This window comes from Cnephaeus nilssonii, assembly GCF_951640355.1.
Source record: "Cnephaeus nilssonii genome assembly, chromosome: 8".
NCBI classification, from domain to species: Eukaryota; Metazoa; Chordata; class Mammalia; order Chiroptera; family Vespertilionidae; genus Cnephaeus; species Cnephaeus nilssonii.
The window spans coordinates 2,475,355-2,502,782 of NC_137079.1; the positions used below are offsets into that span (position 1 = coordinate 2,475,355).

At 55.6% G+C, this 27,428-nt stretch overlaps 1 protein-coding gene across 8 annotated transcripts; it reads right to left on the bottom strand.

The window, feature by feature from the left end:
• On the bottom strand, positions 1-27,208 carry FBXO25 (F-box protein 25). Of its 8 annotated transcripts, XM_079779025.1 has the most exons (13): positions 27,120-27,185; positions 26,502-26,653; positions 21,950-22,114; positions 21,717-21,854; positions 18,171-18,274; positions 16,785-16,834; positions 13,938-14,084; positions 8,319-8,412; positions 6,896-7,080; positions 5,206-5,385; positions 3,202-3,345; positions 1,795-1,821; positions 1-1,175 (listed from the first exon to the last, which is right to left on the bottom strand). In XM_079779025.1, the coding sequence occupies exons 4-13, from the start codon at positions 21,848-21,850 to the stop codon at positions 1,086-1,088; spliced, it is 1,155 nt and encodes a 384-aa protein (XP_079635151.1). In that variant the 5' UTR covers positions 21,851-21,854; positions 21,950-22,114; positions 26,502-26,653; positions 27,120-27,185; the 3' UTR covers positions 1-1,085. The 8 variants fall into 8 exon arrangements, with proteins under 8 accessions (XP_079635151.1, XP_079635150.1, XP_079635152.1 ...); XM_079779024.1 differs by lacking the exon at positions 26,502-26,653 and having other exon boundaries at positions 27,120-27,205; XM_079779026.1 differs by lacking the exons at positions 26,502-26,653; positions 27,120-27,185 and adding an exon at positions 24,528-24,547.
• Positions 27,209-27,428: the final 220 nt, after the last annotated feature.

Consider the following 27,428-nt stretch of genomic DNA (forward strand, 5'->3'; position numbering starts at 1 on the left):
TGAAAATAAAACAATCTTTTAAAGGTTTCAGAGGCTCAGATAAGTACGAAATCACTCACTACGGTCTTGTCAGAGGCCAACCCGCGGAGTGTCAGTAAACAGGATTTATTGTCCGGAAAGCAGTTCCCACAGACGGCAGGCTGCCCCGCTGCCGCTGGGCATGCTCAGTAGTCGTCGTCCCTCCCAGGTTCCGAGGACCCAGACGCCGGCGTCTGTCCGAGGGCACAGGCAGCACGGTGTGCGGCCACACCACTCACACCTTTGCTGGTCACAGACACTGCACAAGTCACAACCCAATCGCCAACACCAGGACGGACACAAACATCCCCCCAGGCCAGTGGTCGGCAAACTCCTTAGTCAATAGAGCCAAATATCAACAGTACAACAATTGAAATTTCTTTGGAGAGCCAAATTTTTTAAACTTAACCTTTTGCACTCGGATGTCGAGTGTGACTCGACACGATTAGCATCGGTAGCAGGAATCGAGAAAAAAGCAAGCGAGTGCAAAGGGTTAAACTTCTTCTAACGCCACTTCTTCAAAATAGACTCGCCCAGGCCGTGGTATTTTGTGGAAGAGCCACACTCAAGGGGCCAAAGAGCCACATGTGGCTCACGAGCCGCAGTTTGCCGACCACGGCCCTAGGTCATTTGGTCACAACCAGGGTGGTTAAATATGTCTTAAGAAAAATAAATATTCTGCACAATGTATTTACACGGACTGCTGGTTCTACCCCCCGCCCCCCAATTACACAAAACCTGGAGACGTGACCAGCCAGCCGTCACTGCGTTAGTGTCAGCTCTGCACGGCAGTGGCGCTCAAACCCAGGCCTTTCGGACCGCACTGTAAGTAGGCAAAGGTGCAAGTTTTCAAATGCCCGGAATAAAAGAACTTCCTAGAGGAGGCGGCGGACATGATTTCACGGGGTCCCTGACCCTGCAAAGGTGCACACAGCGCGGCGTCCCCGCCCGGAGCAGGAAGCTGCCCGGTGCAGCCGCTCGGCCTGCAGCACGCGGTCAGAGGATGCTGGCTGCTCCTGCGAGGCCTGGGTGCCGGCTCGGAGGCTGGCACGGCGTGGGGAGGGGCCTCAGAACTTGAAGAGGTCGATGAAGTGCTGCGGGGACACGGGCGTGAAGCAGCGGTCAGGGTCGGTGGCTGTGCAGGGGTGTCCCGAGTCCTGCGGGAGGAGGAGAGGGTTCCACAGGTCGGTTCCCAGCGGCCTAAGCATCCCAGACCCGTCTCTACGCCCTGAGAGCCAGGACGCCGCCCCGAGAGCCAGGACGCCGGCACACGTGCTCTCGGCGCAGAAACCTCCTGCTCATGTGCTGGACGGACAGTGCGCCCCGAGCCGGCCTGAGCTGGCCCTGCTCAGAGGAGACCCCAGGTTTCTGCCCTCCTCCATCCACGCTCCCCTGGACCCTGCCCACGCCCACGCCCCACAGCAACCGAAGGCCGGAGATGGCACTTAGCAGGGAAAGCGGGTTTTGTGTGAAAAGACTGGGGAACTAGAGAGAACAAGCTGCCTACAAGGTCCAGGCCAGCGCCTTCGCTGGGCTGAGCACCCCCGGCGCTGAGCGGCGCCTCCACCTGCAGGAAACGCTGCGGACGCCCCTCGAGCTTCCCTGAAGGCTGAGCCTTGCGCTCTAGTGCAGGACTCAGGCGTTTCCTGCAAACCCTCGCGTGGCAGCTGAAGGAAGCCAGGCCGTGCACCCGGGCAGGCGGGCTGCGATGGGGTGTGGGGTGCCCTGGGCGGGGCAGGCGCGGGGTTAGTCCCGAGCAGGCGGAGGTGTGAGTACCTGGAGCAGTAAAGCGAGGCGGCAGTCCTGGAGGTTGAAGACAGGTCGGAGGAGAGCGGGAGGGAAAGGGAGAGATTAGAAGGGCGGCTGGTGCGCAGTGACAACTGAAAGAAACCAGCAGGTAACGGGCTGTCGCCGTCACTGAGGCAGCCCGAGCTCGCAGACGCACCTTTCATTCCCCGAAGCCTCTCGCCCGCCCCCGGGCCGCAGGGACACCGCCCTCGGTGTCCCCGGAAGATGGGAGCAGAGCCGCCCTGACCCAGGAGGGGACACTGAGTGTGTGCCGTCGCTGTCCGGGTCCCATCGGCTCTCGTGGGAGCGGCTCCTGTTTGTGCCACCGGCTCCCGCACCAAGCGCAGGCAGCACTGAAGGGGACCATCGCCCTCACCTGGCTCCGCCTGGTCCCGGGCCTGCGGCCCAGCACGGCGCCCGCAGAGCCTCCTCTCTCCGCCCGCTCCCGGGTGCTGGGCGTGGCCTCGCAGTCTGGGCGGGACGCGCCACTGGGTGCACAAGCATGGTGTTTACAGGCACAAGCCAGGCCCCCAGGGCGGGGCAGGGCCCGCAGGACGCCGGGCGGGCTCACGCAGCCTTTAGTTTCACCGCTTTTTACCGGTGAATCTCACAGGAAACACATTCAAACGCAGGGCAAAGCGTGGAAAGCACCGCAGGTGAAACAGTTCACGTGCGAAGAAAATAAAAGGTACTGAAGGCGGCACGTGGAGTTCAGCCCTGAGCGGGAGAGCCTGTCCTCAGAGACGTCCGGGGGATGGGGTGGGGGGGGGAGTAGACAGGAAGGGGGTTCATTGATCATCGAGATGTGGGGGGGGGGGGAGTAGACAGGAAGGGGGTTCATTGAGACGTGGGGGTGGGGGGGAGTAGACAGGAGGGGTCTCGGGAGAAGGGCCCGAAGGTGCTCGGGAAGGGTGTGCCAGGCCCTGGCACGGGCTCTTCACTGAAGGGCTCGCCTTGATAAGCACCAGAGTCTGTGAAGTTTGGCCAAACAATGAGAAAATGCAGGTGTACTGGTGTGTGGAGCTCTGAGAAGAGAAGCTGGGAGGGATGTGGGTAGGCTGCCCGGACGAAGGCCACGTCTGGGGAGCAGGTAAGCGAGGCCGTCCTTTCTCAGGCCGAGGGCTTGGGAGCCGCCAGCCAGGAGCAGCCTCTGCCCAGGAGGCCCGAGGGCGCCAGCCGACCTGCGCCCGCCTCCCCTCGGACGCGACCCACACGGCACGTCACCACAGGAAGGGCTGCCGTCCGGGGAAGGCCGTGGCCAAAGGTCGGCTCCCCCTTGCTCAGATCTGAACCCCAGGCGCTCTGCGCTCAGGAGCCGGACAGCTTCCTGCTGCTCACGTCTGCCTCCGTGCAGAGGAACACGCCGCCCCGCCCGCCCGCCCACCCACAGCTCACCTTCCAGAAGAGGGTGCTGCAGTGCCGGCAGAAGAGCAGCGTGTCCCCGTACTGCTCCCGCGGCGGGTAGCACTTCCGCAGCGCGAAGTACATCAGCTTCCACTCCACGTGGCCCTTCTCCGACAGGATCAGGTGTCTGCAGAACTGGACACACACGCTCCGCTCAGTCAGCGTGGCGTGCAGAGCGTGATGAGGTGCAAAGCCATTAAAGAGGCGGGTGGCGCGGGGAAACACTGAGTTACTGGACTTAAACTGCCGGGTTAAATCCAAGGGACCCATCAAAGGCACCGCGTGTCCCTACTATGGGACCCCGCAGCCGTGACGCAGGCTTCACTCTTCAGGTCTGGCCTGATGCCCATGACATGTTGATCCAGTAAAAGTAAGCCCCACCCGAGCTGCACGCCGAGCTGATGTGATATTGTATCTCGGCTGCACTCGGAAAGCCACATTAACGTGGCAGTAAGCTACACACATCACCTGCCGACACGAGCAAAGGCCCTGAAAAGACATTCCGTGAAGACGCACAAACGGCCAAAGAGGCCAGCACCTGCCTGCGGAGCTGGAAGGAGACCCGTCACCCCCGCCGGGGAGGGGGACTCGCTGCCAGGCAGCACCGGGGCTTTCCATCCGGCCGGCACAGCACGCAGACAAGATGCACCCGTGGGTGCCAATGCTGGCCCCGGCAGGAAACGCTGTGCGAGGACAGAGCCTCTGCAGCGGCCCTTTAGGCCCGAGCTGGTGTGGCTCAGTGGAGAGAGCGTCAGCCTGCGGACTGGCGGGTCCCAGGTTCGATTCTGGTCAAGGGCACATGCCCGGGTTGTGGGCTCGGTCCCCAGAAGGCAGCCAATCAACGATTCTCTCTCATCATTGTTGTTTCTCTCTCTCTTCCTCTCCCTTCCTCTCTGAGATCAATAAAAACATGTTAACAAAAATAAAGTGGCCCTTTATGGAAATGCATGCAAGGACCTCACAAATGGTCAACAGATGTTCCCGAGACGCCCGCCATGCGCTCTGACCCTAGAGCTGGGGAACAGCCAGGGCACCTGGGGAGGGGCCCCCGGGAGCTCCGGGCCGCCATCCAGACGCACCTCACCCGCTCGCTCCCTGGGTGCAAACCCTCCCTGCAAACACGCACGCCCCCACACCTGTGCCGACTCCAGAACTCAGTCTCTTTCTTCCCCAGTCAAGTCACCCTGACCCTGTGCTTCTCCCCAAGCCCACCCGGAAGTTTTCCTGGGTCGCCCCCACCACAGGATTCAGTCTAGCAGGTGTCCTCTGGGAGCCTTGGCCCCTCCTCTCAGACCCTCAGGAGCCCCGTCATCTAGCCGCCCGAGGCCCACCTCCTTCTCTTGAGTCCTCCAGACACCCGGGCCTCTCGATGAGCTGCATTCGGACACCTGGGAGGCATCTCAACCCTCCCTGTCTCCACCTGGGACTCCCCACCCCCAGAGACCAGGCGCACTGCCGCGCCCGCCCCAGCCGCTGGGCCTCAAGTCCCTGGGGTTCGCCCATGGCCACGTCTGCCTTTCGGTCCACACCCGTCTTTCTTGGCGCAGCCTGTCATTGGCTCCCGTTCCGAACGCGCCGGGCAAAGAGGAGGGTCCACAGGGCTCAGGATGCGCTCCTCAGGTAGGGCCCTGCCCCGCGGAGCACGCCCACAGCTGCCACCGCCCGGGACCTGCATTTCCGCAAGGGAGCCTCTCCCGTCGCCTGCAGAGTGGACGTGCTCACATGCACACCCATTCTCCACCTCCCGGCGGCGCCACCAGCTCCCTCACCCCCCACCCCCCACCCCCGTGTCTGCTGGCGCGGACACGCAGCCTGAGCCTTTAGGGGAGATGGCGACCCCCGGTGCTGTCCACAGGGGGCGGGACACCGTCCTGTTCGGTTTCGGTTTGGGTTTCTCAGCTCTTGGCTCTTTTTGAAGAGGAACAGGAAACCGTAAGCCGTCGGAGAGAAGCCGCACGCGACCTTCCTAAATGCGGGTCCCGAGGCGCCGCTCACCTGCTTCTCGGCGAAGTGGTACTGGCACAGCTTCTTCCAGAGCCGCCGGTCCTCGCTGAGCGTGCGCAGCGCGGGGCTCACCTGGCCCAGCGTCACGATGTCCCAGCCGTCCGAGAGCCGGTACAGGATGTTGTTCAGCATGTGCAGGGGCAGGTCACTGAGCGTGAGGCCATGGTTCTCCTGTGAGAAAGGGAGCAGGCCACGGCGCCCTCAGGCCACGGAGACCGACCTCACGTTCCCCTCCCTGACTCCCCCCCTCCCGGGGCCTGATACCAGCGGCCCTGACCCCACGCCTCCTCTGCTGGCCGCCCGGGCCGCCCGAAGTGGAGCCGGAATGGCCCAGCACGCGGGGACCTGTCCACTAGACGACACTCAGAGGGGCGCCTGGAGGGGCAGGAGCTGGGGACGCGTCAGGCCAGAGACGTGGTCAGGCTGCACTGCGCCCGAGCCTCTGCTCTCAGCCCGGGCAGCTCAGTGGCCAGGGGCGTGGATGACTCCATCACGGAGGCCCTTCCAGCTCACCTCTCCGTGATTTCAAGCACATAAGCCACCCCTCCCTCACACAAGCCGGCGAGTGACCCGGTTTGTCCCTCAGGAGGGCTGGCACCACGGGGATGCTGTCGGAGGCCTGTGCCAGGGGCTGTGCCGTGCAGGGCCTCATTGTCCGCAGGAGCCTCTCCCAGACAGACAGACGGCAGGTGTCTGCTTGGCCCCACCCAGCTCTGCCCCGCCGCCGAGGCGGAAGTGTCCCCAGCGGTCAGAGCCTCAGCCCCGAGCACAGTGGTCCCGCCTGCTGTCTCTTCTCTTCCATGACCCAGGGCCCTGGACGAGGACATCTGTGGAGGCATGAGTGCCTCGCTTGGTCCCAGGAGGGTGGGTGCAGGGAGAGGTGTGGAGGGGCGCCCTCACTGTCCCCTCAGAGCGCTGTCGCCGTCCTCGCTTGGAAATCCTTCCTCAGCTCATCAGACACGACCACAGGGCGACGCGAGGCCATTTCTGCCTCATCCAGTGCCTTAAGCTGCAGTACCACGGGCCTTGGACATGGCGGCAGTTTGGATGTGATGGCATGTCTGGCACGTGTGTCACCTTACTTACAAGCCACTCACGTGTGCATCTGCGTCCACACACGTGTGCATCTGCCTCCACACACGTGTGCATCTGCATCCACGCAGAGCGAGCAAGTGAGGGGAGTACAGGCCCTGCACGAGCCACCGCGAGGGGAAGGGCGATTGCGCACAAACGGAGCCATGATTTTCTGATGTCATTTGAGCCCAAAGCCCCCAATTTCCTTTCACAGTGAGCGAGCTGACCACCTCGTCACCTGCAGTCAGCCCTTCCCAGTAACAGGGCTCCTTGGTCTAACCCAGGGGTCCTCAAACTGCGGCCCGCGGGCCACATGCGGCCGCCAAGGACATTTACCCGGCCCGCCGGGTGTTTTTGCCGCCGCTGCCTGTCCTGCTTAGCAGCCGACTTAGCAGTGTGCATAGGAATTTGTTCATAGTTTTTTTTAAAAACTATAGTCCGGCCCTCCAACGGTCTGAGGGACAGTGAACTGGCCCCCTGTTTAAAAAGTTTGAGGACCCCTGGTCTAACCATCTAAAAACACTTAATTAACACAAAGAGGAGACGAACATCACGCTCCCAGCTGTGAGTCTGGAGAAGCGGGCTGGACTTGGCGCTAGTGTCGTACCGGCGTCACCTGCAGGTTCTGCAGCTGCTGCTGCCAGGTGAGGACCGTCTCCAGCCGGCACGCCCAGATGTTGATGTTGCCCACCAGCACAGACTTGCCCACGCCGCGGACCAGGGTGCAGAGGGTGGAGCTCAGGTCTTGGAGGAGGTCTTTGATCAGCCGAGGGTTCTGGTGGTCGTCGAGCACTGGAACAAACACAAACACAGCCGTGCATGGACAGCTGCCCCGTGAGAGGGCCGAGCTGCACCCCGAGTGTAACCTACAGATGAAATGGGGTGCACGCACACAGCGACTGCACTCAGCCTCGGAGGAGGAAGAGACTCCACTCCCGCCACACGCTGCCACGTGGGTGACCTCAAAGACACGATGCTCAGGGAGACAAGCCGGACAGGACAGAGGCTGTGACTCCTGGTATGCGGGCGGAGGAGTCGGAGCCCGAGACAAGTGGACGGTGGACCGGGGGGAGGGCGGTGGGAGAGTGTCTAGTGGGGACAGAGGCTCCGTGAGGGAACATGAGAATGTTCTGGGGAGTGATGGTGGTGATGGTGGCACAACAGAGTGAAAGCACCGAATGGCACCGACTGTAGCTTAAGTGAAACTGTCAATCTTACACTGTGCATGTTTTGTCACAATGAACAATGATCTAATTCCACTGCAAGCCCAAACTGGCATTTCTGAGCTATCGCAAATATGATGAGACTTAGACAAACTTTAAAATGTTTCCTGCCCGAGTATTTCTGGTCGCATCTACATTTTTACTTTAAACTGTCAGTCTCCATGTTCTTTACATTTGCCATAAAGAGAAATGGTGTTTAAAAATGGCTGCACTCAGCCATTAACGCAGATAGAGGATGTCGCCCAAAATGTACACACACTATGAAAATACAAAGGCAGTGTTTACTCAAATACATTTCATTTTCAAAATGGAGCTATCAGCTGTTATAGAATGTATACATTTTTGGGGGACACCCTATACATGTATAAACCCTATTGTGAAATCTAAAATTCTACCTATTAGCCACTAATCAATCAATACAATCACTAAATTAAAAAGAAATGTATAGGTTTATTTGATGCTGAAGCAACTAAGCCCCAACCCTGATGATTATGGAAACATTATACAGTAAAGTGAAATGTGATTGGCTACCACGAAGAGGTAAAATATCTTTCTATCTTATAATAGCACAATAATATATTTCTTATATTAATGTAATATACTCCTTCCTATGCAAACGCAACTTTAAAGACGTGAACAGAACATGGACGTGAGAGCTGGAGGCCCTGGCATGGCTGTGCAGCCACAGCCGCGCACCGGACGTCACCATTTGACACACACACGGGGGTGGGGGTAAGAGAAAACCCCTCTCCTCACACTAAAGCTCATTAAGATTCAGACGATGAAAAATATCAGTCATCCTCTTACCCTTGTGAACGATTTTATCCAAAATGTTGAAGTAATTCTTTTGTGCCACACCACTCAATGAGGTTAACTGGGATTTTGCAATTAGCTGCAATAGCTTAAAAGAAAGAGGGAAAAAGCTAAGCATAAATCTACTTCACATGGAAACATAAACCACAGTGACTACAGCAGCACAGTGACGACACGCACAGGACAGACGTGTGCCCCTCAGGGTTCCTCGGTGAGAGGCGCTCGTCACGTCATCCCAGGATGTGATGCCGACTGTGCGGGTCCGCGTGCAGACCCGAGCCTGTGCCCCTCAGGCAGGTCTCTGGCATCTGACCCGTGACCTGTGCTCAGTCCCAGTGCTCTGTCTGCTTCCTTTGCAGGCTCCACTTATACGTGTGCAGGGCCTTCTCCCGGCTGCCCTTTCTCCAAAGCGCCCCCTCTTTCTGACCCTTGTAAACTCAGAATCACCGTTCCTCTCATTCTGCCACCTCAAACTCTTACCGTTTCCAAGTGCCCACTCTGACCAGGCTCCCTCCAGTTCCTGTCCCGGCTCCAGTCCTCACGGCCAGTTTCCTCCGTCCGCCTTGGCTCACACTGTCTGTCTGTCTGTCTGCTCCCAGCTCCCCACCCCCAACTGCTTCCCCAGCCGGTCAGGCTCTAACTCCTGACAAGTCTGCCGCCCACTGGTGCAGGTTCTGGTGCCTCACCGCCCTGTCCCTCTGGCCTCACCCTTCCTGAGGCAGGTGGGTGGGCAGAGCTCCTGCCCCGAGGCCCAGGAGGAATGCGGGGTTTTCCGGGCTCCTCCGCCCAGTGCTTCCTGCTCTCCCTCTCCAGGGAGAGCCGGTTCCCTCCCACAGGGCTCATGCCACTGCCTGCCTCTCGGCAATTTCCCACGTGCTCTGAGCGAGGAATTGAGCGCCGTGACTTCACCATCCCTGCCAGCCTCTCCCTGGGCCACACGTGTGGCTGCTGATGTTGCCTGATCTGCCCTGCGTCTGTGAACACATCCACTCACACCATCCTGACCGACTCTGCCCAACCTGGGCTGCTTCTGGCCAGCCCGCGTGCACTTCAGCCTCTACAAGTACCTCTGCCAGTGGTACTCTGTCCCTCCTCCCTCCTCGCTGCCTCCGCTGCCTTCCAGAGGAGGAAAGAAACTGCTAACCACACGCTCAGAGCTGCACTGGCTGGTGACCACCACAGACCACCTCTGTCACTTCTAACATTTATGTAGCGTGTCCCGTACTGCGGTGACCACGGACGACACTGCAGCACCGGGCAGACCAGGTGAGAGCCTACCAGTCGCCCGGCCGCACCGTTCCCAGCAGCTCGGTGCTGCTCCAGTTCCTCCTGCTGGCCATCGCCATGCAGAGTGACACCCGCCCCCACCTGCGTGAGGAGCCGATCAGAGACAAGGAATCCAGAGATCAAGAAGCAGCTTTCCTGCTAGTGCAGGCCGGACTGAGATGTGACGGAGGAGTCTGTAGCCACATGGGGCTTCGGGGAACCGACCCGCGAGACTCACCACCCTGCAGCCGGAGGGACACAGACCAGACGTGCAGGGGCACTGCATCCTACTCCTCCACGGAAAGAGGAAAAGGAGACGTCCACAGCTCTCCTCTCCCCCTGAGAGAAGTGAGGGCAGAGCTGGAGTTACTGTAATGCAGCGGTTCTCAGAGTGCTGCCCAGGAACCCCAAGGGGTCCCGAGGTCAAAGTTGCTTCTCCAGTGTCACCGAGACACTAGCGACACCAGACAGAGGCAGTTAGACTGTCCGGGCTCCCGCTGGATTCAGATTTACAACCAACAGAAACACGGAGGGGCTGCTGGACAGGCCCGGTTTGGAGAACACAACGTGGTCAACCTAACTCTCAAAACACCCCGATGAGGCAGTACTATGACCCCAGGCCACAGATGAGAAGACCGAGGCCCAGGGAGAGGAAGAAAATGAGCCGGAAGTCACAGCTCGGAGAGGGGACACGGGGTGGCAGGTCTGCACCGTCCACCCCCCAGGCACCTCCCACCCATCGAGTGCCGGAAAGGGCCTGGTCAGTAGCTTCTAACAGCATCAATGACCTGAAATTTCATGATCTCACTTTAAAAAGTTTTCTCAATTTTACTGCATTTAGTAAAACAAAGTGACCTAAACTCCACAGAAGCAGGAGCTCTCAAGTCCATGTTCCTGAAGCCAAGCAGAACCCCCTGCCCTAACCTTGTTGGCAAACCCTGCAGTCGTGACTTCTCTGGGAGCTCGGCGGCCCGACTCTGCACAGTCCGGGACCTGGGCCTCTGCTCGACCCCAGGACGCCACAGCCGGAGGCAGGCTGCCTGAGAGGCGACCTTCCCGTCCTGGGAACTGGTGAAGCAGATGGTCTGTGAGACGGGAGCCCCCACCCCTCTGGACTGTCCCTTTGCTCCCCCTTCCTGGGGAATAACTCCCCATGGGCCCTCGTCTCAGTCACCGACTTCCAGCGCTGGTGAGAAGGAAGAATGTTACTTTAGGCCCTGGCCAGGAGCTCAGTGGGTTGGAGCATCTTTCCGATACACCAAGGTTGCAGGTTCAATCCTCGGTCAGGGCTCATGCAAGAAGCACCAATGAATGCATCAATAAGTGGAACAACAAGTTGATGTTTTTCTCTCTCTCCCCCTCTCTCAAGTCAATAAAAAAGACTGCTAACGTTTATATAAATTGAATTATTGCCCTTTATACTTCCAGTTTCGTTGAAAGAATTCTGGAAAGTGACCTGGATGTTCACTTTCGCTGGCATGCCATCGGCGGAACAAAGGCCTCCAGCACCCGGTCTCACCCCAGCCAGACACAGCCGCCCACCGCAACCATCGCTTCTGGTTTCTCTAAACAGGCAGAGCTACAGCGCAGGCCCACCCTGTCGCTCCTCGCTCTCCCCTCATCTTATCTTCAGGGGCATTAACGTAATGTCACCCGTGCACTTGGTCCCAACACCCTTAGGGGAAAATGACAGGAAATGCCTGGAGCAGTAGCCAACAGCCACGCCTGCATGGCAACAGGAGTTTCCCTGGAGGAACTCTGGAAGGATCTGTCTTACAATGAAGAAGGGACTTCCTTCATTCCCAGAGACCAAGCTTCCCCACACAGAGGAGGTGCCTGCAGGTTTAGTAAACAACTGGCAAAACGTGACCACGTGCGAGGACCCTGCTTGCCAGTTCATGCTGCCAGGGCAACCTGTGGCGCACACTTGACAGTGAAAAGTGGGGTGACTGCCCTGCTGGTTTGGCTCAGTGGATGGAGCGTCGGCCTGCAGACTGAAGGGTCCCGGGTTTGATTCCAGTCAAGGGCACATGCCTGGGTGGCGGGCTCGATCCCCAGTAGGAGGCGTGAAGGAGGCAATCGATCGATGATTCTCTCTCATCATTGACGTTTCTCTCTCTCGCTCTCCTTTCCTTTCTGAAATCAATAAAAATAAAAATAAATTTTTTAAAACGTGGGGTGACTCACAAAACAAAGTGTGCAAACAGGTCTCATTCATCCTTTCGTTCAGTCCTGCACAGGGTGCCTGGGGTGAGCACGTGACAATAATCTGGCCAATGACTGGGCCCCTTCACAAAGCTCAGCACAGCCAACTGCAGCTTGATTCACAAAGGACCAGAAGCCGTCAGGACTCCCTGGACTCAAAGGCTACTCTTTTAAAAGTCACGTGACACATTTAAGTCACGGGGTTCCGTGAGAAGACGTCTGTAGAATCACGAAGGTCTGAACGGAAGCACTTGTCCGCTGTCAGGCCAACCGTGCTTCTCCCGCGCCAACACTCTGCCTGTGTGTCGACTGTGGGCGCATCTGTCTGCAGTTTGCTACCTTTGTCCACATCATGCCCAGAGCTCAGGCACACGCAGGCGGGGAACAGAGCACAGTGCGTTCCACCTGCTCGCGGGACTCCACCCGTGCCACCTGTCCTAGCAGAGGGCGAGGTGTCGGGTTGCGGGAGAAGCACACATGTGCTGGGAGGGCAAATTAAGCCTCAATAAAAAAATCAGAGCGAGAGAGGGGCACCTCCCAGCCCCGCCCGCCCGCCGCCTCACGCAGGCATCCTGATCCTGTCTGTTTCTAGCTCCTCACCGGCACCGTGGAGTAAGCTGCGGACGTAACAGTCCTTAGGAGGGAGTTTCAAAACCTCCAAATAACCGTTCAGCCTAGTCACTGCGTCTTTCCACTGTTTTCATGGCGTGGCTGTTTACGGATCCATGAAATACTCGGAACGCAGGGAGGATCATCTCCAAGCGAAGTAACGTTGGCAGCAAACCCCTGGAGAACTCAGGTGGGCGGCCTCCGTGCAGCCCCTGCTGGTGCCAAAGGAGCCCCCGTCCCCGTCCCATGAGGTGCCCGGCAAACCAGCGGGGACCAAGCAGACAGGCACGACTACCCCAGGCTTCCAGCGACTACCCAACAGTTTCTTCCCATCACATTGGTTTTTAGCTGCCAAGAGGAAACTTGAATCACGGTAAATGTTCTCTAACTGGTACTAAAACCTTAAGCCTAAGCACAAAGACACACCTATCTCCCCAGGAACAGATGCCATGTACCGGCCTGGCAGCTATCCCTGAAAAACGGATCCTACATGCCAGTGACGTCATTTCACAGCATCCGAGGAGCAACGCAGATCAGAAGCCCACCAGGACGACTCCCGCCCAGCCAAGGCGTTTCATAACCCATCGCCACAACACGGAGCATGCCAAGCACCAGAGCAGTTCCGCTTGGCCAAACCGCCCTCCTCGGAAGAGGAGTTTCAGTTCCACGAGAGGGAAGTGTGTCCCCGTTTGCTAAACTGAAAACTCCTTAGGAGCACAACCAGACTGTGATTCCCCTCTGCCCACCGCCACCCTGCCCTCACCCCCACCCCCACCCCGCCCTTCACGCAGACACGTTCTTCAGCTAGCCTCTCACCTTTCACCCGGGCCCTCCCACCCCACCCTCTGACATCCGTCAGGCTGTTTCCGAATGCCTGAACGCCATTAGGAGAAGTCGTCCCAAAACACCGCAGCTGCAGGAGCCGTCACGCACTGCCACGGCGGGAGCGTCACACACTGCCACAGCGGGAGCCGTCACGCACTGCCACGGCGGGAGCCGTCACGCACTGCCACAGCGGGAGCCGTCACGCACTGCCCCGGCGGGAGCCGTCACGCACTGCCGCGGCGGGAGCCGTCACGCACTGCCCCGGCGGGAGCGGAGAAGCCGCATGCAGCTTCACACACATGAGGCCGCGGGGCTGGCTCAGAGCCCTCTCGGAATGAGGCTAAGACACCACTCCCCTCCAGCCAGGGGCCAGCAGCACAGCAGCCCTGAGCTCCCTGTGTCTGGATTCCCCATTCCAGGCTCAGCTGTGACACGTCAAGTAGGACACGCGGGGACAATCAGGTAAACCCGCGGGGAAACATCTGTTTCCCTGGCAGCTCCCACAGTGCGCCGCCTGTGCACGCGTGGTTTGGAGAAACCTAGAAAGTGCAGAGGCCGACCCGGTCCCACCCGAGCCCACAGAGCCCGTGCCCGAGCGGCACCGAGCCGCCTTCCCCTGAGCCCCTCCTGGGGTTACTCCTACACCCCAGGGAGCGCCCCCTCTGCAGCCGCCAAGCACCGCAGTGTCTCCGGGAAGGCAATACTCACTCTGACCACGTAGCTGAACCTGCGCACGTCCTGCACGGCGCTCGAGAAGTCCAGGCGGGTGAAGGCCTCCCCCAGAGTGCAGTAGCCGTGCCGCTGGAAAACAGGCCAACAGTCAGCGCGGGCGAGTCTGCGCCAGATGGTTTTTAACTGTCGGCAAAGGATAGTGTCTACTATGACACAGACAAACCAGGGGAGTAAGTCAGTCACACCGACGCTGACCTAGCATCATGCCTCCCTGAGGCAGCACTGACACCCTCACCCCGCGGACAGGACGACAAAGACAGACCCATCACGCATGTCGCCGATTTCTTTTGTTGGGACACATCTGGGGGAGGGCCGATTGAGCCTGAGATCATAAAACAAGTGGGAATATTCTCGGCTACGGAACTGCTAGCACGTCCAGCAGGCGGCTGCTGAGAAGGTCCACTATGAACACACGTGCTGAGAACGGGACCCCTCGCAGGAGTCCCGAGGCAGAGGGGCAGGCGGAGGTGGGGCCGTGTGACCACGGGACGGGGCCTGCTCAGCACCCAAACCCCAAAACTGGAATTAGACCCAGGTCCCAGAGTAAAAAAAAGGAACACTAGTCAGTCTTTTAGTTTTATTACTTTTTAAAATATATATATGCACACCGAGTAGCCAGATTATTATGATCTCTAAACGCATAATAATCTGGCCACTCAGTGTATATCCTATATAATAAAAGGCTAATATGCAAATTGTCCCCTCCCCCTGGCCAGGCTGGCCGGACCCCACCCATGAATTCATGCACTGGGCCTCTAATAAATAAATAAATATATATATACATACATATACGTGTGTGTGTGTGTGTATGTATATATATATGTACACATATATACACACATACACACACACACACACAGAGACACACACACACACTGAGTGGTCAATTATGCGTTCAGAGATCATAATTATCTGGCCACTCAGTATATATATATATATATATATATATATATATATATATATAAATATATATAAATATATATGCATATAATTGTCTTCAGAGAGGAAGGGAGAGAGAGAGAAACATCAATGATGAGAGAGAATCATTGAATGGCTACCTCCTGCACACCCACTACTGGGGATTGAGCCCACAACCCGGGCATGTGCCCCTGACCGGGACCGAACCCGGGACCCTTCAGCCTGCAGGTCAATGCTCTTCCCACTGAGTCAGTCTTTTAAAGAGTGGAAACATCACTCTCCTGTTTAGATGGTTTTCTCCATGATGCACATGCATTCCGATTGGTTTGTACATTAGGGGTCACTTTAAACTCTACCGTCGGTATTTGAGATACGAAGAGTATAGAAAGAGATTTTCAATTCAGAGTCGTGGGGCAGACAAACTGGGGACCAATCACAGAAACCCCCAGGGTGGCCGGGGAGGGTCTAGAAGAGGCGGGTCGCCCTAGCGCAGCGAAGACACACAGGAAGGGCTTGTGGTCTGTGCGAGTCCCAAGAACAGTCCTATGGGGTGCACAAACCAACAAGATGCATTCACTCACAACACTCACACATATTTTAGGGAGTATCTACTATATGCAAAGTATCCTCTGGGGGGCTGCGGGGGAGCAAAGCCTAGACAGAACCTGCACTCGGTCCCAGCTGGTACTCCTACTCCAATGCTTTCTCAATGAACAGAACTCTGCGTGCGGGTGCAGGAGACTCCTCTCCAGGAAGCCCCCTCTCACACAGCCTCTTCTGGGGAATAAGATCTGATTCACAGAGCGAACAGCAACTCGCATGTTTGAACGACATGAGCTCGCCCCCCTGTGGGGCCTGCGGGCGGCCATAGTCGGCCATGTAGACGGGCAGCAGAGATCCCTGGTCCAGCCGTGTGAGAAGACCGCCAGCCTAGTGATGCCGAGACAGCTGGCGAGAGAGGTGCCAGCTCTCGGGCCGAGCCCCGCCCCGCCCTGAGCTGGTTACACTGTGCTCCTGGGATCCAAGATCCACTGACCCCTCAGACTCACAGGAAGTTCTGTCAGCTGCTTGCACTGGCCTAAGTGGGTTCTCTTTTCTGTCATCAGTGCGGTAACACAGACAAATGAAATATCACATAGTCTTAAATCAACCCAAATTATGTTAGGTTCTGCCAAACATTCGTGTCACGGTGCATTAGACTGTGCGCGAAGGATTAGTCCTTCTGTACCCACTTAACCATGCTAGCCATCACCAAGCAGGCAAATACGTTGTCTCAGAAGCTGGCTAGTTTCATGTCATCCACTATTAACGCCCCTGGGAAAGCTAACTTACGCCAACGGAACGTGACTCAACAATCACTCCCTAAAGTACTCCCCAGTCGCTGCAAAATAAGGCAAGTGCCGAGTTTCTCCGACTGCAAAGAGGCGAGCTTCCCAGATGTACGCAGAGAAAAAGGAACCGGGCTGAGGTGAGCGGACTCTTTCCTGGCTCACAGAACACTTCTCCAGCCTGGCCAAACCAAGGAGGGGAGGGTCAAACCGCTCTTTCCTGGTCACAGTCCATTAGGAACAGTCACTTAACTGCCTGGTGGGGGAGATGGGGGTGCGAGCGCTCACCACCCCGCCCCGGAGGCCCATGCCGCCCCGGCCAGCAGCAGGGCTCCACAGCAGCAGCTCCCGGGAGACGGGCCCACCCTTGTTGCTTGTTCAGGTTTGTGCCAGAGGCACTGACCACACACACTCACAATGCACTCACAGGAGGGTCACTGTTTCAAAGACCCCCGACTCTTCATCAGTCGAGTGGGAACCACGGGGTTGAGGGTGCAGAGGTGATTTGTTTAGTGTGAAGTTACATGTTCCGCAGGAACAACACAACACACACGCTCACGCAGAACAGGATACTTACTTCTCTTGTGCTTTCTTTGTGGACATAGATCCATTTTTCACGAAAAAAACCTAGAACAGAAATTACTGTTTTTAAAATCTGGGGAATAATTTCAAAATGAAGATTTTCAGAAACTTAAAATAGTTGCATATTTTAACAAAGTTATCTGATGTACAGATTGAGATGCCTTTACTTGTTAAATGTGAACAGAATTCTTTCTTTTTTTAAAATTTAATTTTATTGATTTCAGAGAGGAAGGGAGAGGGAGAGAGAGAAAGAAACATCAATGATGAGAGAGAATCATGGATTGGCTGCCTCCTGCATGCCCCCACTGGGGGCAAGCATGCAACCCGGATATGTGCCCAGACTAGGAATCGAACCATGACTTCCTGGTTCATAGGTCAATGCTCAATCACTGAACCACACTGGCTGGGCAAATTCTTTGTTTCTTAACGTCAGTTTAAGAGGTGCTGAAACATATCTTTACATGAAATATGGTTTTCAGACAGTATCAACTTTTAGTAACTTAGAAGAAAATTAGTTTTACTAATGACTGTAAATAATATGAAGACATAATTATAAAAATACAATTAGTAAATTATTATGTAACTAATAAAAAGTCCTATTCTTCTCATTGCCTTTAAACTGTATTTGATTTAATTAAATTGTTTCGTGTAACTGAATCCTAAAGCTTCAAGGGTCATGATGCCTCCCCCCGAGGGCCCGACCTTCCTCGGCAGACCGACTACACGGGGGCGCTCCTCACGACTCACGGAGGCGCTCAGTGCAGAGCGGGGCCGCACAGGGGAGCGCCTGGCGGGACCAGCTCTGCCCACGTCTGTGTCCTGCTCCCAACAGCCGCGCCTCCCGCACAAAAGTCCAAAGTCAAGACGCCTCAGGCTGGGCCTCAGTGCCTAGGAGCGAACCGATGGTGACCCCTGTTCAGTCACCCGGATGTGCGGGTCAGTAGTGGGTTTTGCTATCCTTTGTTTTGTTTTTGCAAATCTTATTAACAAAATGGTTGAGCCCGGCTGGCATGGCTCAGTGGTTGAGCATCAACCCATGATCCAGGAGGTCATAGTTTGATTCCCAGTCAGGGCACATGCCCAGGTTTCAGGCTCGATCCCCAGTAGGGGGTGTGCAGGTGGCAGCCGATTAATGATTCTCTCTCATCATTGATGTTTCTATCTCTCCCTCTCCCTTCCTCTCTCTGAAACCAATAAAAACATATTTTAAAAAAACACACACAAAAAATGGTTGAGCTGCAAAAGGTTTGATGACTAGTCCTGTGGCAACATGGGAGAAGGACTGTTAAGACCTCCGGGCCGCCTTTCCTATGAGCATGTGAAAAGGGCTTCGTGTGCCAACAGAGTCAAGTAAAATATAACATTTTAAACAGGATCTTACACTGAGTATTGCTGTCATTTCTAAAATGGTCCTTTTTCCTTTTCTTGGATGCATATCCATGCTCTCCATTAGTAAATATTTCTTCATCTTCACTATTTAGGATTCTGAAATAAAGATAGAGTTTATTAAAATATATTTACAGGGAGATCTTCATTTGGCTTCTTTTTAAAAAATGATAATAAGTATCTGGCTTGCAATTTAGGTCAAAATAAAAACATTGTTGAATTCTGAAAGCAAGCTGTTAATTTTCAAAGCGACACATCACAGTTTGACATTATACAGCTAATGTCTAACATATTTTTTTCTTTTGAGAAACCTAAGACTTACCTTGGTTCTTTTGAGAATGCTATTCCAGGAAGTGCTAGGCACATTTTACAGTGTCCCATGGGTTTTGATGTGCTCAACCAATGCAGTTTAAGCCTTCAAAATGCTTTATTAAAACAGGGACATTATAAACAAAACTGGAAACGCTCTGGGAAGAAGTTAATGTGATGGTATGACACCCGATACTGACTAACGATTTGCCATATCCCTGGTCCAATGTAAACACTGGCCTTGAATGACATGTTAGCGCAGATGGACTTTACATACACTAGTACAGAACTTCCCACCCAAAAGCAAGAGAAACACATTCTGCTCAAGCACTCATGGCCCATTTCCAGGACAGATCATATGCTGAGCCACAAAACAAGTCTTTAAGAAATTAAGACTGCAATCATATCAAACGCCCTGGTCAGTGTGTTCAGTGGTTAGGTCAGTCGTGCATCGAAGAGTCCCAGGTTAGATTCCCAGGCAAGGACACATACCTGGGTTGCAGGTGTGATCTCAGCCCCAGTCAGGGTGAGTGCGGGAGGCAACCAACCCAGGTGTCTCTCTCACATGGGATGTTCCTGTCTCTGTCTCTGTCTCTCTGTCTCTCTGTCTCTCTCTCCCCCCCCCCCCCCACCCGTCCCCCTTCTTCCCTTCTACTCTCTCTAAAGATCAACGGAAAAAATACCCTTGGTTGAGGATTAAAAAAAAGAAGAAGAAATCACATCAAGTACCTTTTCTGACCACGATTTATGAACTAGAAACCAATTTCAAGAATAAAACAGGAAACATCACAAATATGTGATTACACAACATGCTACTGAACAACCAGTGAGTCAAACAGGAAATCAAAAGAGAAATTTTAAAAATACCTTGAGACAAATGAAAATGGAAATACACCAAAACTGACAGGATGCAGCCAGAGCAGTTCTAAGAAAGGGGTCCAGTGAGAAAAGCCTCGTCGAGAAACAAGAAAGCTTTCAAATGAGCACCTAACTTTACACCCCAAGGAACCAGAAAAAGAAGAACGGAGCAAAAATAAACAAAATAGAGATAAAAAAAAAATCAATGAAACTAGGAGCTGGTTTTTTAAAAAACATAAACAAAACTGACAAGCATTTAGCTAAGAAAAAAGACTCAAATAACTTCAGAAATGAAGGCGGAGACGTCACAACTCAAGTTCCTCAAGTGCAAAGGACACTAAGAACCTGCGTGGACAGGCCGGACAGCCTCGGACAGACAGCTCAGGTCCAGAACCCCACCACCTGCCACTCTGAGGTCCAGACCCCCACCACCTGCCACTCTGAGGGTCAGACCCCCACCACCTGCCACTCTGAGGTCCAGACCCCCACCACCTGCCACTCTGAGGGTCAGACCCCCACTACCTGCCACACTGAGGTCCAGACCCCCACCACCTGCCACTCTGAGGTCCAGACCCCCACCACCTGCCACTCTGAGGGTCAGACCCCCACCACCTGCCACTCTGAGGTCCAGAACCCCACCACCTGCCACACTGAGGGGCAGAACCCACTACCTGCCACTCTGAGGGGCAGAACCCCACCACCTGCCCCTCTGAGGTCCAGAACCCCACCACCCGCCCCTCTGAGCCACAAACCAAAATCTGAGCAGACTGACTACCAACCTCCTGACAAGGTCAAGTCCAGGGCCAGAAGCCTCCTGGCAAACCCCAAACATGTACAGATGTGCTCCGCTCTCTCCCAGCACAGGGACCTCGGCCCGCGGGCCAGGGCCGGTTCCCTTTCCCTGGACTTCCCAGCGCCCTCGCCTCAGGGCAGTCCTCCTGAGCGGCTGCAAGGCGATTTCTTTGAAGCAAACGTTTTCCTGGCTTTCCTTTGGTAAAACGGTGCTTACTCACTCTTACCTACGCTATTCCTTTCCCCCTTTCCTGCCCGAAGTGCCTGTAAACAGTCCACATAACCTACGTTTCTTCTCTGCAGAACAGGGTCTCTGCTGGAAGGAACTTGCCCTTCTCCTGCCACACGGTCAGGACCCGGATGCGCCCGCTGGCTTGTCACTGACACGGCGGTCAGGAGACCTCCGAGCCCAGATGGCGTCCCTCCTGAGCAGCAGGAACACAAGTGCCCGGGGCGCGTGCGGTCTGACTTGGTGCCAACTTCCTAACCACATTTCCTTTCTCGTCCTCGGAGGAGAAAACATGAGGCAGGCCATCAGGTTTAACCGAAAGCCGCACATCCTCCCAGGAGCGCAGGGAATACCAGCGGAGGCCCGTGCGTGAGGAAATGGGGGACAGGAACGCCTCCCCGGGCTGCGGCCTCCGGAGCACAGTTCTTCCTTCAAGGGCCTGAGGCCCCTGAATTCTCTGACCTCGTGTTGATCAGAGACTGTTTGTGCATTTTTGTAAGGGAACCAAAAATGCAGTCTTCCCTTTTTTCCTTGAAAGACCCACAATTTAAAAAGGTTCGTGTGCTTTTTGGAGAATCCCACTCTCTTGGGATACCTTGGGTATGACCAGAGTTAGAGATAATCCTCATGGACTCCCAGGTGTCCAATGCCCTCCACTGCTATGCCCACTGAACCAAGTACCCAAAATAAACCTTAAAATATCCAAATCCGGACAGGAAACTGAGTGTCCAATGAGATGCAAGTAGAGACAATGCAGTGAAGATTCAATAAGCTAAATGCAAAGGGGAGACCCTAGAAGGCCCTGTTGGGGCAGCGCAGGGTACAGCACGTGGCCTTCGCGCCTCCGTGCCGTCTCAGCTTCCCGGAGCCCACAGGGACCAGCACTGACCCCGCCGGGACACCTCGGCCTCCAGACAGTGCCCGACACCGCGCCTCAAGGCCTCTCCTTCCCCAAAACCAGGCCAACGCCTCGGCAGGGTCGTTCCGGTGGAATTCCAAAAACATGCCAACCGAACCTGCCCCGCTAGCCATCCACACAGCGCCTGTGCCCCGCGGCCCCTAACCCCTCCTGGGCCCGGGCCCGGACCCGGACCCGGAGACAGACAGGAGCCTCGCCGGCTGGCTCACAATCAGGCCTTGTCTTCCTCGCCGTACTGGCTTCCATGGCTCGGGAACACAGCAGCATCTGTGGATGGAACCAGGCCACGCCCTGGCTCAGACCTGAGCTACACAACTTCCTTCCTCGCACCAGCCTGTGCGAGGGCACCCTCAGCCAGACGCAGTGCCAGGCTTTGCAGCGGCTGGGAAAGAAGATGAACCCTGGGTGCCAGGGGCTGGGCAGGCTGCGCGTACATGCTGTGCGGGGCGCTGCGCTGGGCGCGCTCTGGGTCCAGGTCCTCCCTCCAGGGCTCGCAGCGCTTCCAGCCATCCTCCGTTTTAACCCAGCTCCATCCGGGGGATCGCCAGTCCTGCCCCAGGAACGGCATCGCTCTGGAAAACAGTGGATTCGCGTGTCAGATGCGTGTGAATCAGCAAGCTGCTTTCCACTTAGGTCACTTCCCATTCACTTAAAAGTGAGTTCTTACTCAACACTCAAATGTCTGCATCGGCACTGAACGCTGGTTCCACACGCGTGATCATGCGGTGGGGGTAACCGTGCCTCGGCAGCGCTAGAATGACAGGCTGGGATGCGGAGTGGTGCGTTTACTGGCTCCGTGCTGCTCAGGTCAGGTCCAAGGGCTGGCTCCCAGCTGGAGACCGGCAGGGGGAGGGGAGAGGGAGAACGGGGAGCGTTACCGCAAACAGAGCTCTCTTCGCCGGAAACTGGAAGCAACACACAGGAAGCATACTCATGCCCACCCGCTGCAGGCAGCTTGATCTGGCTGAAGCTTAAAGGGCAGCTGAGAAGTGGCTGGGGACAGTCAGGCCAAGGGCCCGCAAAGGAACTTCCGGGTGAGTGATGGACCACACCTGAGCTTACATAGGAGCTGGGTGACACTGTGAAGACCAGGCTGGGGGTGCGCCTGGAGGAAATAGTTAGGACTGGAGGCTTCGGAATATTGGCCTGTAAGCGGTGAGGGGGTATGGCTGCAGCAGGAACAGCAGGAGGAACCACTGAGGGGGCCGAGGCAACCGGCCGTTAGGGGGGCTTCTCTCTGCGCTCCCCGACTCCCAGGGAAGCCAGCGACGAGGATCTGAGCTTCCAGGAAAAGGACCAGGTGCCCACCGGCTGGATGGGGAAGTGAGGAACAGAGAAGAGGGCTAGTTTCCGTTTGGGCCATGCCTGTCGGGTCTGCTAGGCCTGGGGTGACAGCCACCAGACTAGACTCCAGGTATACAACGATGACTTAAAATGAAGCATCAAGCTTAGGAACCGATGAGATGGGACCTGGAACACCAGCGCTTCCTCTGCGCCAGCTGCCTGCCCCGACCTCGCTGGGCATGACGTCTGGGGAGCTCTCTCAGCTCCCGTGCTGCCCGCGGCCCCCCCCAGGTCTCTCCGCCGTGACGAGTGACGGCACAGCAGCAGGTGCTGTCTGGAACACGTACGCATTTCCTGTCTGTCTTCCTCCAAGAAAACGCAATGTCTTGTTCAACCCTGTGAGCCAACTACCGTGAGCAGTGCCCGGCACACCGCAGGGCTGCGTAACACGGAGTGAGCATGCACCACAGACCCATGGCCCGGGAGAGGGCAGGCTGGCGAGCACAGGAAGCAAGCACACGCGGCCCTCAGGGCCCCAGGGACGCGATCAGAGGAACAGCGTGGGAGAAGAGAGCCAGGAGAGAGCTCTAAGGGACACTGCAGGTGATGACACGCAGAGGGAGACAAGCCCAGAGAGGAACCGGAAAGGAAGACTTCCAGGTAGGCAGAGCAGGATGTCCAGAGAACAACGTATGGTAAGCAAGAAATGATGCCAAAGAGGAAAATGGTATCAAGTATTGTAAGAATTGAAAATTATACACTAAATCTACAAAACAGTAGCTGATAACTCAACCAAAAATAGTTAACAGAATAATCCTATATAATAAAAGGCTAACATGCAAATTGTCTCCTCCACTGGGAGTTCGATCAGGGGGTGGGACTGGCCAGCCAACTGCCCACGGCCCCTCCCCCCAGCCAGCCCCAATCAGGGAGGGCTGGCCAGACGCCACCCGTGCACGAATTTGTGCACCAGGCCTCTAGTGTGCTGTATTAATCTGATGTCCCAAAGTCGACTTGATGTATTTCACTAATATGGGATATTTACAGAGTACATGAGAGATGGAAATGTTCAAATACAACTTCCCAACTATATTCAGTCTGACTAACACAGGTTATTAAATAGGCATTTATAATGGCTTAGAGAAGACAAAAATCTTCAGAAGAAAATGGTAAGTCTTCAACAATATTCCTTGGTCAACTACCAGTGCTCAGTTCCTCAACTGATATACGAAATGCATGATGAAGTAATTTTCCTCTGTACCAAGAGAATCCCAAAACCTAGTTTATAGTCAGAACACATCTTTTTCAGTCATATATTAATTTAAATTCTTGCTTTAGAAAATATTTAAAAATCATTCCTTGTCGTAACACTATCTTGACAAGCCTCATCTTACAGACTTGTTTTACGACCTAGCCCCACTAATACGCAAAAGCCACAGCCACGCCCAGCCATCTGCAGGGTCATCTAGGACTGCCCCCAACAGCATGCATCTGCTTTTTTATTCTCATGAGGTTTCAGATACAGGCCAGAGACCACTTCTCCAAAGGAAGGCAAGTCCGTGATGTAGTCTCATAAGAAACATACCAAAGAAAAATGTCCGTTAGGACCATCTTTGACTAGAGTCAAAATATCTCTCAATATCATTCCATGGATTCAGAATTCTGTGATTAAAAAAGAAAAATCTAGTGGCAACTGTGCAGAATATTGCTCAATAGACCAACTAAATACAGGGTTACTCCAATGACGAACATGTAAGCACAGAAGCAATGTATTACTATGCTGTGTGCACCTTCCCTTTTTTTTAAAAAATATATTTTATTGATTTTTTACAGAGAGGAAGGGAGAGGGATAGAGAGCCAGAAACATCGATGAGAGAGAAACATCGACCAGCTGCCTCCTGCACACCCCCCACTGGGGATGTGCCCGCAACCAATGCACATGCCCTTGACCGGAATCGAACCTGGAACCCTTCAGTCCGCAGGCCGACGCTTTATCCACTGAGCCAAACCGGTTTCGGCAGGATAACGCCTCGCACCTCAATGTGCACCTTCCCTAAGTGTGCACCATCTAGCTGAGAAACTAAAAAAAAAAAAAGAGAGAGAGAGAGAACACCACACACACAATATAATAACACATGCAGATATATTTAAAACATGTAAAAATACATGCATATGTGCAGTTCTGTTATGTGGGCACTGAATGAGTAGCAGAGAGGGAATAACTGAAAGAAATTCAGAGAAAAAAGCAAACCTCCTGAGAAACCTCGGAAGAGAACAGGACATGAGCTCGGCCTTAAAGCTCAGCGAGGCCTTCAGTGAATGGAGAGGAAAAGACAAAATAGCAATCACTGAACTGAAGTGGCAGAGAGAAAAATCTGCAGATGGAATGTACGTGACTCGTGTGAGAATATCGAGAAGAGGCTGGCTGAAATAGAAAAATCTACAGGAAGACTGGTAGAGAGAAACCAAGAAAGGTGACTAGAAGTCACATCACAGAGAATGTTGACTCAAAGGTATTGGGACCTTATTCTCTGACTAGAGGCCTGGTGCACGAAATTCGTACATGGGTAGGGTCCCTAGACCTCTTGCAATCTGGGACTGCTGGCTCCTAACCGCTCACCTGCCTGTCTGCCTGCCCCTAACCATTCTACCTGCTGGCATGATGGCCCTCAACTGCCTGCCCCCCGCCAGACTGCTCACCCCCAACTGCCCCTCCTGCCGGCATGCTTGCCCCAACTGCCCCCTCTGCTGGCCTGCTCACCCCCAACCGCCTCTGCCTGGGCCCCACCACCATGGCTTTGTCCGGAAGGATGTCCAGGTCTCCCGGTCTAATTAGCATATTACCCTTTTATTAGTATAGATAGCCTGAACACCTTATGAAACAGATGTCACAGACCTGCAGATTTTTCTTATCATTTATTACACATATACCAGAAATAATCTAAAGTAACCACTATTCCTTCCTATGTAATAAAAGGGTAATATGCAAATCAACCAAAGGCCAGAATGACTGGTCGCTATGATGTGCACTGACCACCAGGGGGCAGACGCTCAAGGCAGGAGCTGCCCCCTGGTGGTCTGGGAGTGCAGCTTAGCCAGAAGCCAGGTTCATGGCTGACCCAGCGCAGCCACCACAGTGCTCAAGACCCCAGGGGGGATGTCTTACTGACAGCTTCGGCCTGCTCCCTGAGAAAGGGGGTCCCTGTGAAAGGGGGTCCCAGCCTGCGAGCGGGAGCTGGCGGGCATGAGAGACCCCCCCCCCCCCCCCCGCACGAATGTCGTGCACTGGGCCTCTAATTTAAAAATAAAAACACTAAGGCAAGGAAAACCTGACAGGAAATGTAACTCAGTACACTTTCAAAGGCTGGCCTGGGCAGTGGCTCAATGGTTAGAGCGTTGGCCCTCGGACCCGTGTGTCTCCGGTTCAATTCCTGGTCAAGCCCTAACTGGTTTGGCTCAGTGGATAGAGCGTCTGGTCAAGGGCACGGACCTGGGTTGAGGTTTGATCTGTGGCCCCGGAGGCAACCAGTGGTGTGTCTCTCTCACTTCCATCTCCCTCCCTCTCTCTCTCTCTCTGCCCCTTCCCTCCCTTCTACTATCTCAAAGAAGAAGAAAAATCAATGGAAAAAATAAAAATATCCTCGGATGAGGATTAACAACAAAAAAAAAGAAGACAAGAAAAGACTACCTACGTTTTGCTGTTTGTTTTTAAGTTAGCGGGAAGGGGATGGAGCGGCTCCACTGCAGTCACTACAGTAACTGAGTGCTGAACAGGAGCTACGCCGTAAACACACTGCGAACAAATAACGGGCTGAGGACAGTATTCAGGCACTTTCAGAGCAAAACACTGGCAAAGGAGCCCCCTTATTTGTCATTTCTCATCATTAATTTTGAAACATAGTTTTCCTTGTTGTAAGGGAGTCACTGGTCCTCACCTGGATAACCATGTGCCCTTCTTCCCGCTTTGTTTTCCTTACAGAATCCCCGGTAATGCAGGGCCAACCGGGAATGTGAAAGAACAGGAGGAAGGACACGGAGGCCAAGCCCAGAGCCGGTTCGCGGCCCGGAGGCCTGAGAGTCCCGGATGCTGGGGAAGGCGGAGGGATGGAGCATGGAAGAAGAAAGAAAATGTGTTTGCCGACGGGGGCGGACCGGCCGGGGTTGGGAGGGAAAGCGGGCCCCGCCGGAGGGAAACGGCGCTCGGAACCCGAGTTCTGGGGCGAGTGTGCGCGGCCCCGGGAGGCGGTGGGGCCGGGACGGAGCGTCCAGCGGAGCTCGCTGCGGGGACGAGGAGGGCGGGGCCCGGACCGCGGGGCGGAGGCGGCGGGGCGGGGGCGGCCCGGGACGAGGGTCCCCCTGGCGGGGCGGCGAGGGGAGGGCCCTGGGTCGGTGCCCCGTGCGGGGCCCCCGGCGCGGGACACTCGGTCCCTGGGACGCCGGCGGAGGGAGGCGGGGCGCGGAGGGCGGGCCGGGCCCCCGCAGAGGTCCCCCCGGCACAGCCGCGGCCCTGCCCCCAGAGGAGGCGGGCTCCGGGCGCCACACCCCGGCCCTACCTGCGCGCCGAGGGTCCCCTTCCCACCGGGATCGCCGACCACCGCGGGCCCGCACCTGACGGCGGCGGCGGCGCGTCCGGGTTTATTGCCGGAAGTCGCTGCGGAAAGCCCCGCCCTCAATCGTGATTGGCCGACGCAGCCCGCGTGACCTTGTTGCTACCCGGGTCGGGAGGCTGGTGGCGCGGGCATGCGCAGTGGGGCATCCCTCCCCGCCCCCTCCCGCAGTGGGCGCCTGGCACGGAGTGGGGATCCAGTGGGGCGCAGCGGGCCCTCCTGCCTCCTCCCCGCCCTGCAAGCTCGGGGCGCGGT